The sequence below is a fragment of the Triturus cristatus genome, chromosome 7 (assembly GCF_964204655.1).
Source record: "Triturus cristatus chromosome 7, aTriCri1.1, whole genome shotgun sequence".
NCBI classification, from domain to species: domain Eukaryota; kingdom Metazoa; phylum Chordata; class Amphibia; order Caudata; family Salamandridae; genus Triturus; species Triturus cristatus.
In genome coordinates, this window is record NC_140590.1 from 257,911,765 (window position 1) to 257,924,440 (window position 12,676).

The 12,676-nt window shown below is 43.9% G+C and overlaps 1 protein-coding gene across 1 annotated transcript in view; it reads right to left on the minus strand.

Moving 5' to 3' along the window:
• Positions 1-5,759: 5,759 nt before the first annotated feature.
• NOSIP (nitric oxide synthase interacting protein) overlaps positions 5,760-12,676 on the minus strand; it is a 63,988-nt gene continuing 57,071 nt past the window's right edge. The window contains exons 7-9 of the mRNA XM_085616146.1: positions 10,993-11,180; positions 6,473-6,581; positions 5,760-6,075 (exon numbers count right to left, since the gene is read on the minus strand). Of these exons, the coding sequence (XP_085472272.1) occupies positions 6,004-6,075; positions 6,473-6,581; positions 10,993-11,180 (369 nt within the window). The 3' untranslated portion in view covers positions 5,760-6,003. The remainder of the gene's footprint in view (positions 6,076-6,472; positions 6,582-10,992; positions 11,181-12,676) is intronic.

A 12,676-nucleotide genomic window follows, 5' to 3' on the forward strand; every position in this document is an offset into this window, starting at 1 on the left:
ACAGTGAGGGAAGGCGGTGGGGCCAAACGGCATACCCGTCGAACTTTATAAAAAGACAGCTAATACTATAGCCCCACATCTGTTGAGCATGTATCTCGAGAGTCTGGAGGCAAAGGAGCTCCTACGAGATCAACGCGTTGCCACCATAGTGGCGATTCCTAAACCAGGTAAGCCTCCCGAAGACTGTACCTCATATCGCCCTATATCGCTGATAAATGCTGAAGCGAAAATTCTCGCTAAGCTCCTAGCAACTAGATTAACCCCTCATCTCACTGATCTAATACACCCGGACCAATCGGGCTTCATGCCTGGTAGGAGTACGGCCCTCAATCTGAGATACCTACATGGGTTAATGGCACGTATACCCTTCATCCGCGAACCAGTTGTCATTCTCTCCTTAGATGCCCAAATGGCATTTGATATGGTGGAATGGCCCTTTCTTTTTGCAGTCTTACATCATTTCGGTTTTGGCCCCAAATTTTGGGTATGGGTGCACTTGCTATACTCCAAACCTCTGGCTCATGTCACAGCAAATGATCGTATGTCAGAGGATTTTTCACTGGGGCGCGGAACACGTCACCGTTATTGTTCGCCCTGGTCTTTGAGCCACTGGCGGCATGGATTAGATGGGAACCGATGATCCGAGGGCTCCATTGGGTGGCTAGTTGGGAGGATCGCATCTCCCTATATGCCGATGTTGTGTTGTTATATTTGGCGTCCTCCAGACGGTCTATTCTTGTGTTATTAAATATATGCGACTTATATGGTCAGGTCTCAGGCTACACCATAAATTGGTCCAAGTCGATTATTTATATTCTTCGGGGCCCCCCGCCGCGCCTCTCACAGGGGTGCAAGTTGCAAATAGTAAAAGGAAGTTTTAAGTATATGGGTATCCATATCACACTAAGATCAGACGAATTTGCTAAGAAAAACCTTATACCACCCCTGGAACATCTTAGACGCGATACGATACACTGGCAGGCCCTACCGTTGACATTACTCGGGAAGGCGGCACTTTTTAAGATGATGGCGCTTCCCAGGTTCCTGTACGCCCTGGAGAATACCCCATATCCGGTGCCACCAAGTTACTTTAAAGCAATAGCGGCAGAAGTCTCTAGTTTACTCTGGCAGAACAAACCGGCACGCATTGCCATGGACAAATTGGTCAGAGACTGGTATGATGGGGGCATAGCGCTCCCGAACATACAACTATATTACTGGGCATCGCAGCTGAAGGTCCTCAATCCATGGATACATGCTCCACAGACAGACCCTGCATAAAAAGCGGACTGATGTGGATTGGGAGATGTGGGCGTCATGAGAGCATTATATGCAACAAAGCGAACTTCCCCACTGATCGGACCCGCGGCACATACAGTTCAGGTTTGGTACTCTGCCTCAAAAAAACTAGGCTGGAATGGAGTTATAACACGGCTCACCTCGCTCTGGAAAGCCCAGCGACTGGGAAGACTTAGGAATAGTAAGGGTTTCCATGTGTGGGATTCTATTGGCATCTCTATGGTGGGTGACTTATCGATTAAAGGGAAGATGGTTATCTTTGATCACCTACAGGAGCACTACGAATTGGCGTCCTCTGAAAAATGTAGATACATGCAGATTAGACACGCACTTATGGCTGTAATACCACCTGATACCACACTTCCTGAGGCCTCCCCCCTGGAGGATAGGTTACTGACTGAATGCATGGACAAGAAGGCTACCTCCCTCACTTATCGTAAGCTGGTAAACAATCTGCCTGATCCAACGCAATCCCTACGCACAAAGTGGACGGATGATCTGGGGGACCTAGACGACACAGAATGGCAAGAGGCGCTTTCGTCTCCTTGTGAGGTGGCAATAACCTCCCAACTTAGACTGGTGCAGCTAAAGATATTGCATTGTACGTACTTCACACGACTGACCTTGCACAGAATTGGGAATACCGTAGATCTGCTTTGTCTGAAGGGATGCGGGGAGGAGGGAACGTTCTAGCACACAATATGGCAATGTCAACGAATAGGACCTTACTGGGTGGTGATAATGCGAACCATTTCTCAACTAAGTGGAGTCTCGGTTATACCAAAACCCAAACGGTGTTTATTAAATATTTAATGAATTATTCGAACGAAGATTTGATAATGATGGTATAACCAAATGATGGTCCAGGCTGATTGACAGTATCAAGATGTTCACGATCGCTCCGTTTCATTCCTGTTAACATAGCGGACCCTTTTGAGGATTTTTTTGTCAGGAATATGCAGAGTACGTCTGGTCTGTATATAGTTACATTTTGCACTTTATACCCTACATTTGTATGTATGAATATCCACTTATTGCTCTTACATGTGCTTTTATGGTCATTATTGACCAAATAAAGATATATTTGAAGTTTTAAATATTCTTATCATCCAACAGAACCTAGCACACACCCGATTAGCAGCATACAAAATCAATATTAATGCAGAGTAATTGTCAGCAGGCTGTAACAAGGGTCTCCTGCCTGAGAAAACCTACGGGGGCTGCTAAAATGATAAAATGTGGAGCAGATTGTCATAAGGAAATGGCAACCAGGCCATTCAACCCTACACAACCCCCCAAAAAAGTTTCAAACATTTTTTTTTTTTTTAATTTCCAATTGGATCAAATGGATCAGGACACAGCTATGCTTACAGGTGGTACTTAATGTTACAGCAGGATCCAAAATTCAAGAAAAATCCAGTGTTCCACTTTGAAATAACTGGTTGCTAAACTGCAAAAATATGCATACATATAATTACATGCAAACTATCATCAGTGTGAAAGTAGAGGCAGACTTGATGTTAAATTTTAGTGGTATTCAAACTGTCATGTATTCAGAAACCCCAGCACCACTTCGATGTAGACAGAATCCCCCTCTAATGCAAATGCCACCTTAAGTAGACATCGTGTCACTCTAGTGGAAACACAAAAAGTCCCCTCTTCTGTAGATTCAGTATACAAAGCCTCTCTCAGATGGATTCAACACACCCTCTCCTCTACTGGCACCACAATGCCTCTGTAGTTGAGGATCTGCAATATATCCTATTGTATCTCCATCAGCCAAGTTTCCACAATAACTTTTCCGCTTGCAGCTGCAGAGCGGAGACGTTTATGGAAAACTTGGCTGATGGCGATATAATCAAATATATTTCTGATCTGGGGAAACTATTGGAAATCAATCATCCTTACTGTGATTCTTCGAGGCTGTGACTGGATAAGGCCTTTTTGAGGTGACATATTTAATAACCCAGCCTATTATCTTTTGACAAGCGAGGACCAAAAATTAATTGTATATGAGAAGAATTTGAGAACGACCCATTGGGAGTGGAAGACAGTTTATCTTATCAGAAATGTTGGGTGAGGAAATAGAACAGATGGTCTTTCCTGGTATAAGGTGTTGAAGAAGCAGGGGTACCCGTTTAACACATTGGCTGCAAATACTGAACTTCAAAGGTTGTACCTTGTAATAATCAATTCACAAACTTCAAATTGGACTTAAAAAAATTACCTTTTTAATGATGGATTTGAGACATGAGAACGTATTCTGACAATGAGGCTTTTAAAGTTTTGTCAACATAGGTAAATAAGTTCCCGCTACACAAAACTCAACAAATAAATAAATAAAACAAAAATTATGACTACTGGAATTTTCTGTTCTTTATTTTGGGGGTAGGATAGTATGGTCAGCATAACGGACTCAAAATCCCATAATTTTGTGTGCCTCCCTCGTTTGATCTCGCCCAGACAAATTTTTGCTTTCTGGTAGGCAAAAGCCTCTTGTGGACCACAACAAAAATCTTACAGTGTGCTTAAAGTCCGCCCACTGCTTACCACTGGATGGCTTTAGGGCCACTCTCATTTGCTTGCTTTATTCAATGGCTTGCTTTCCTTTTTCACGTTTGTACCTTTTTTGCATCATTTTGATTTGGTGACTAATCAGAATTAGGAAACTTTTTTTCTTTTTCATTCAGCACTTCATGAGAGCACATGTTATTCTTGCTCCCTTTCTCGGCATTAGCTTTGCCAATGCTTGTATATTACGGCACTACTCCTCGTATGCAGATATAACCATACCTCCTTAGTGGCCCGCAATTGCTCCACTTATGCAATAGATTCTACAGTGACCCTATTATAATGGCCTCCAAAATTATCCGTTTATTTTGGCCTCACAATATCATTACAAAGGCGACACTCCAGTGTCCCTTTTCTGGGTGTAACACAACCGTCCTTGATTTTTGGGAGAACAGAATCCCCTTCTTCTCTGGAGACAGGCTCCACAACGTCATTATTTAAGGTCCACAAAGGCCCCTGTCTATAGGATCCACCATGCTTCTCTTATCTACACACCATAATGCTCTCTCATGAGAACATTTCACACAGTGCTCCTCTTAAGGAGACTTCTAAAACATTTCAGTTTTTATGGGCTCACTGCCTGCCATCAAACGTCAAAACAAGACATGGGCCACTCAGTCACTTGGCAGTTTGTCTAACACCTCCCAGTGCAGTATATCTGGCGGAGAAAAAAACGGAAAAAAAAAACAAATCGGCTTGCTTATAACTGATCAGACTTCCGTTCCCCCACCAGGAGAATCCTCACGTCCTTCATCATGCTACCAGATGCTGAGGGCTGCCGTGGCTTCTCCTGGGCCGGGTGGTGGCGCCTCCTCCGGCTCTCCGGCTCCCGCCTGCCTAGTGGGGTGAACTGTCTTCCCGACCGGCCTCAGGATCCCCAACACGTCCAGGAACTAAGTCTTAAACACTGAGGCTTGATGAGAGGTTATTGCCGCTCATATTTATCCTTAGTTTTTCCCACCACCCGGCTCCAGCTGCAAGAAAAGTGCGACTGCATCTACGGCAAGCATCCAGGATAAAACAAGAAAATGGCACAAGCGCATGGGGGAGCAAAGAAAAACAGACACAAGAGTGGATCTTAAGCACGGCACGGCCCGAGGTAAAGAGCAGCCGAGGGGGAGCCTCCAGGCAAATAAGTAAATTAACGGAGCGCGGTATGCCTGAAGTGGGCGCCGCGCTCCGAAATATAGTAAACAAGACACATATGGGTTTGACTGCCCTACAATAAAGTCCTCCAGGCAAGTAAGTAAATTAACGGAGTGCGGTGTGCCTGAAGCGGGCGCCGCGCTCCGAAATACAGTAAATAAACAAGGCACGTATGGGTTTCACTGCCCTTCAACAAAAAGCTGTCGGCGTTGTGCTAATGAAGCAGCGTGTGTCACGCCGCAAGTGAGAGATCGAATCTCGGTGGGCGTGGCCAAAAGGAGACAAGGCGGCAACAAGGAGGGACTACGAAGCCTCCTTTACAAATCAAAAGGCAGCGTTTTGCATCTAAGCTGACGCTAGCCAATTACAAAGATGGGCGGGGCTTCAACTCTGCCTCTGAGAGCTTCTGAATCTGTATTGATTCCAAGAAGCTCTCGGATGCCGAGAGCAGTGCATGCACGCTGCTGCTCTCCAGCCGAGACCTAAAAAAGGCCTGGATTGCAGCACAGCCAACGATCCATTCTGCCTGCAGGACGGTTCAGTCCTTCGCTACTTGACCCTTTGAAGCGGAGGCTAAATTTACACTTTCCCAGGCTCCGTCCACCGAAATTCTTGCAGGTGATTGGGAACCAAAACCATATAGGCGACAAATGTAACAAGTGCTACTTATGCTTATTCTGTCGCTCTGGCCTGCTTTATCTTGCAAATATAGCAAGGGAAAACAAATAATTAAATTATAACAGTATATTTACACAAAGACTTTAATGTGATAAAATGCATTCCTTTTAGAAACACAAAAGCGCCATCTACTCATGGTAGAACAGTTTTTACATTATCCGCTGGTCTTTGTTGAAACAGGCACCGGCTTAATCTTGCAGCAGACAAAACCAGCATCTGCACAGAAAGCGGGGTATATGTGTCCACTTAGCAGGTCCTGCTGCAGCACAACAGAGAGGATGGGATCGGAGCAAAAGCACAGGCCTTTTCTTAAGCCTGCATGACTGGGCGTGATTCCTTCGCCTCTAGCTGCACACCAGACCCTGCAAAACCTGTGCCGCCCTGGAAGAAATCAAAAAGATGTATGAATGCCTATGATGTGGAATATTCTTAACAGTCCTTTGGCGTGATAAAGAGGACCCTTCCTGTAAATTGCCTGTAAGTTGCCAAGAATGTTGTTTTAGGGTTGTGACAGCTGCTGACAAATAGCTCATAACTACAAGCGCACAGACTGCAATTAACAATGCACACATAGGAGCAACACTAAAGAGGATGGCTCTTGTTAAAAGTATCGCTGGTTGGCAATATTAAGCAATACTAAAAAGAGCTTCAGCACTTGCAGGTATTTTTGGTTATTCTTACAAAATGGTGGCACTTAACATGGGGTGTATCTCTGTGTGCACTTTGGAGCATCCTTCCTTACAGCGGAGCTGTAGATCTTCGCCGCTTGTAGACTTACCCTCTGGATAACTATGATGTCTTTCTCACTGAGACACTCTCCATTGAGTGGATCCTGCATGTCCTTCTTAATGAGCTTCTCCACACACTCTAAAGTCACAACCGCACCACTAGGAAAGCAAAACAAGCTCCAATATTAGAACCAAAGAGAACATGGATTTAAATACACAACGGGTTGAAGTACTGCACAGTGACAGACTGCACTAGGGATGCGGCATTAAAACCAAACGGCCAGTCGAGCACAATAGGGTTTTTCCAGTGATCAGCTTAAATGGAACCGAAGAGGTGCAGCCCCACATGGCACAGAGTGTACATGCAAACTGTAGGCGAGGTGTTAGAACAGGAAGACTAAGGATTTTACACACAGGGAATTTGGAATATAAGCATAAGTGCCTTAAGAGAACAACTTTCAGTATGCAGAAGCAAAAAAGTTAATCATCGGAGAATGGAAATTAGAGAAGTCAAACAAGTTTGCAGGCATTAAAGTATAATTCAGATTATATTATATTTATTAAAAAGCAAAGTACTTAAATAGTTCGTGATGTTAAGTAAAGCCTAAGTGTAGTAGAAGAGTCTACCTATCAAAAATACAATTTGAACACAAATGGAGTGAGGAACATTAATATGAGAATTGCTGAGAAAGAGCATTCAAGCTTAGTTGAAAAACAGAAACAAGCAAAGGATGGATATCATGGAAGCAAAGAGCGAGAGAAAGAAGAAGAAAGACAAAGAAATGGAATTCAGATGACAATGTCTGTAGGTAGTACTCAAAGATGTGCATGGTAGCCTCAGTCGGAGCAATCATAGGATATAAGACTAAGAGAAGGCCCATCTTAACAAGGCTGAACTAGAACAACCTCAACAATGCTAAACAATATGCTATAAAAACCAGCAACAGCAGAAGGACAATAATTCCAGAGTTCAACTGTGCGTGAGGAACAAAGTCAAAAGAGGTCTTAAGAACCACTCTCTGCCACCATGCTAACCAAATGAACATTTGAAAGCCCCATTTGCTCATTCAGTAATGGGGTCTACAGTCTCAGAGTACAGTAACAATGCCCAGATTCTTACGGATGTAGATGAATCAGCAGAGGTAATAAGCAAACTACTAGCTTGCCTTAAAATGGTTAATACAGTAAACATGTTTTGTTTACTACCAGGCACCCAATATTCATTTGAAACATCATGGTATAATCTAATCTCTCATGTGCCACCAGCTGATGGAGTGAAGAACCTAGAAGCGATCACTGGCACACACTCTACTATGCACCTTTACTTAGCAAGGTATTAAATAGTATCTTCCTCACCATTTTTTCACTGCAAAACATAATACACTGCATTTCTCCTACATTATGACTGATGCACTGGCACCCGAGTCAATTACAGTTTTTTTTTGTTTTAACTTTATTTATTTTTTGAAAAGAAACAATACAGAGATCTCCGCAGTTGTTACGTTCAACATAGGTGTGAGAGATACATTTCGACAATTCTATCCTCCTGTCCAATAACAATCTATAAGCCTGGCTCCAGGCAGCATTATCCTGTAAACCATTACAACAATCACATCCGTCGGAACCCGTAGCTGAATACTGTGCAACACTGACCCTCCCCACATCCGCCCAGGTCATTAGAACTCAACATTCATATTGGTCATATCAAATCCCTGCGCAACCCTCATCTCCGTACCCGAAATACGGGAACCCGCAGTGCCCCAGCCATCCCAAGGCCCACCCAGTCGCGCACCTCCTCCAAAGCAAGAACCTAACCTACCCCTGTGGGCACTATTCCTGTGCTGGAGTGTGATTGAGAGGAGCTCGGCAGATTTGCAATGTATGTTTTATATGGACCCCAGATGTCCTTGGGACGGGCCATGCTGGAAAGGAGACTAGAGTAAATCTCGCTCTTTGTGCTGCAGAACGCCATTGCCGTGAGCCATGCTTTAGCCGTGGGAGCTGCCCTACCACCCCACCGCTTAGCAATTTCTCGTTTAGCTAACAGAAAGCCCAGAGACGCAAGCCTCCGAACTGGTTTGGGAAAGTTGACCGTATAGCCCAGCAATGCCACCTCGGGGGTAGGAACAAGCGTAAGCCCCAGCATCTCCTCTAGGATTTTGTGTACCTGTGTCCAGTATGGTTGCAGTCTCGGACAGGTCCAGGTCATATGGGCAAAATCTGCATGAGGTGAAGAGCACTTCCAACATGTGTGAGGCCGTTTGGGATCAATGGAATGGAGTCTATCCGGTGTCATATAGCTACGGCGGAAAAACTTGTAATGTAGAAGTTTGTGGCGGCTATTGAGCGAAATCCGATTAGTGACTTTGCAGCAAGCGGACCAATGCTCGTCCGTAATAGGCCTACCCAAGTCCGCCTCCCAGGCCATACGCAACCGGTCATCGGAGCAAGGAACCAGCGCAACACACGTCTTGTACAGTTTAGAAATAATATGCGCACCTGTATCCCTGTCAATGAGGAGAGTTAGGGGCTCGAATGAGGCCGGCTCAAGGGGGAATCCCATAATTTCCGACCGAACCGTAAAGTATAGCCGGTTAAGGATGAATTTATCCATGAAACTGGCATCACTGAATCGTGCCTCTTCCGATACCGAGAATATGTGCCCGCCCGGGTATAAATCCCCAATTTTGGTGAGGTTAACGTGAGTTGCACAAGCCTCTCGCCCATGCCCGGCAACCAACCTGCATTGGGAAGCGGGAGAGAAGAGGAGTATAAAAGGGGCTGGTCCAAGTAGCACGATAGTCTGTTCCAGGCCCAGCAAGTGGTGGACACCGTTTGAATATCCACCGGACTTCTAGGTACGCCCCTGGGTAATACCGCTGACAAGCGACCCGGGAGAACAAAATCCGCCTCTGGACGAAGAAATGGGATCCGCGCGTCGGGGTGATACCAGGCGTAGGCATGTGCGCACTGAGCTACCAGATAATATAAATACAAATCCGGTACTCCAAAGCCGCCTTTGTCGTGCGGGAGAGTGGGAATCTTCCAACGGATCCGGGGGTGCTTTCCTCCCCAGACCAATCTAATTAAATGGGACCGCAGGGTGGCGAAAAGTCAATTACAGGTTCACAATGCTGATATGCGACATGTGGCTATGGCAAAAGGGCTAATATCTATGCTGCAGGATACTCAGAAGGTAGGGGTTGGCTGCATAAGGCATAGAGAAATTCGATCCCGTATGTAATGGTGCAAGGTAAAAATTACATTGGCTAAGGGTTAAGCATAAGATCCAGTCTAAAGTTTATTCATCCTACATCATAGTATTTATAGTGCGATCCCCAAGTTCAGTTAATAAAATATTTCCCTCTCCAACAAGTAGAGTGCTTTAATCTCCGACAGATGCTTAATGATTCAGGTTCCATTTTGTCCTACGTCAATGGAAGGGTACAGATTTTCCAGCCCATGATGGCTCTCTATGGAACTTGATTCCTGACAATCAATTTTGAACAAATTTAAAGCAGGCCTGAAAACCAGCCAGCTGCTGCCAACGGATGATCCACGACTAACAAGCTGGAAAGGTTGTATGATGGAACCACGCATGCCATTAACTAGCAAGCCTTTACAACAAGGTTCTTACAATGCATGCTTCTTTACCACAAATCTTTTACGTTATTAACCCAAGACCATTAAACCCATACCCACCACAAACCCTAAAAATACACTTGCCACCCAAAAACCCATACCCTGCCTAAATCCTAAAAATACCCTTGTCACCCAAAACCTCACACACATATATATTCACATAAAAACAAAGGTTACAGGGATGTTGTACTTAAGCTGACATTACACTCGTATACAACCAGAGAAATTCAGCAGTTATAGTTACTGAGCTAACTATAAATTACGCCCCCGCAATGAACAGCTATGACCTCACATATTACTTCACTCATGACATGGTCAGTTTTGAAGATTCAATCGGCGCCAAAGATATACGCAACTGAAAAACTGCTTTTTAATGGAAATCCAGTCCTAACTATATACTGGCGACTGCCCGAAGGATATAAATGGAGATTACATTTTCGGTATAAAGGCATACGTGGTAAAAGCATGCGTGGTTAAGGCGCATGCCTTGTAAGGCCTATGTGGTTAAGGCATGTGTTGTTCCGACCGTGCTGAAAAGGCTGTTCCCCAGCTGGTACGCTGCACATCCCTGTGCCGTGCATAGGCATGTAAAAGTAACACACTATACATGTGCATTCACGTTTTTTCCTCTCGCCAACCTGTTAGCCGGAGTCCAAGAATAATCAAAGAATAAACACATCTACAGCAGAGTATTTTGGTTCCTACTTTTTAACTCCCCAGTTCATGGAAATGTAGTTTTATTTCTAGCCCACTGATTTCCCCCATGACGCCATACTAATCAGTTGGTATCTCTACATTAATTCAGTGATAGTTTTTCTGCTCACAATGCTTATCGCCTCGAAATATTTAGCTTTTCTTCCAAAGCAGGCGGGTAGGTTGCCAAAATAACAATATGACAGAAAAGGTGAACGTAACCACTTCTACTTACGATGGTCGCAGTACAGCACATGGAACAGAATTGCCAAGCATGTCACGGGTCACAGCGCAGATGTAGCGGTCCTGCCTATTTATGAGGCCAACTCGGTCCAATGTCTCATCCACAGGTGTGAACTTCACAGGGATGAGATCCTTCATCTTCAATGGTTTGTCGCTCATGGGGCAGTAGACAGTTTTATCCTACAAGAGCGGATTACCAGATTAATATAGATGTTTTGAAAATGATGGGCCATCAAATGTGTAGCGGGAGTAATAGGAAACCCGAATGATAAAGGGGAAGCCTCTTATGTTTTCAGTAGGGAGGATTGCGGTGTCACGTGCAAGTAAGAGGAAAGGGTGGATGGTATCCTCATCGTACCAGAGATAATTAGGGCTGTTACCTATAGACATCTGGAGAGGCAGGAATTATTTTCAAAAGGTGAGAGTGGTTTCTTCCAAACACAAAAGATAACAAAAGAGCACTAGCAAAGAGTAACAAAAAATGTAAACAATTTTAAAGTCTGTTAGGAAAGAATTTTCATGGGTGACTGTTAGTTTCTCACTGAATGTGCTTGAGGTAAGTTTTTTCGAACTCGATAACTCAAAACGAAAGGAAGCTGACCTAGGACATCTGAGAAGATGAACTGGACAGAGTTGTTTTCACTAGAGGTCACAGGAACATAGTCCTGCAAAATCTGAACAGCACCTGAAGTTTGGTTTAATGCATTGGATTAATTTTCTGCGATAATTATTGGTCATTTATTTTCTTTGGTTCAGTATCCACACAGATAGGGATGTCTTATACAACAATAGCGTGAACCCAGGCCACGTTGTATTAACCTTGAGAAAACTGCATGTAGGAAGATGTCAGAGTAAGAATTAACTGTTTCTTCAAGGCACTTTCTAATGCATGCATGATAGTATGTGATAGGTCCCACAAAAGAAAAACCCATCTACTTGTAATCAAAGTTTATGGGACCTTCCTTAACATCATAAACCCTGGCTATTGATGCCTAAATGAATGATCTAAGAATACTTAAAAGAAAGAAAACTATCTGAACTTAAATACATTTCAGGTGTTTCTTTTTTGAACATTTAAAAAATAAAAAGCCTAGGAAAATAAACAAAAGGTGGGAAAAGAAATCAGTTACTGTAGGAGAAACAGGTTGCTTGAGAGTCGCAGGGTATAGTGCAGTGCCAGTTATCTCAGGTACATTTTTGGGCTGTGACAGTAACTTTACAGTATTTACTTGAACAGAGAACCTTGTTTCCTACTGGGAGGGCAAACATACTTAACCATTGTCTGTATTTTCATTAAATTCATAAGCAGTCCACGTGCCTATGCTTCATTGTAACTTTAGTAATATTCTTGAGAAAACTTGAAAGTAACCTTTGTCACAGGCATGTCCTGCTGCAATGACAAAGCCACACACAGGTCATTTTTCTCTGCCACTGCTGCACCAGTATTGAGCTCACACACTGAACTCCATGCAGAACCATGGGGAGCCTCTCCTACAAGACTCAGAAAACAGCATGTACAGCCTTTATGGGAAGCAGCATTCTACATGCATCACTAAAACGCAACCTGAGAGAAGAATCATAGCATCGTTTTCTATAAGAACCAACCTGATACAGACCTACGTCTGTCCCTATCTTGAGACAACACCCATATCTCAAGTTCCAATATCCTACAGCCT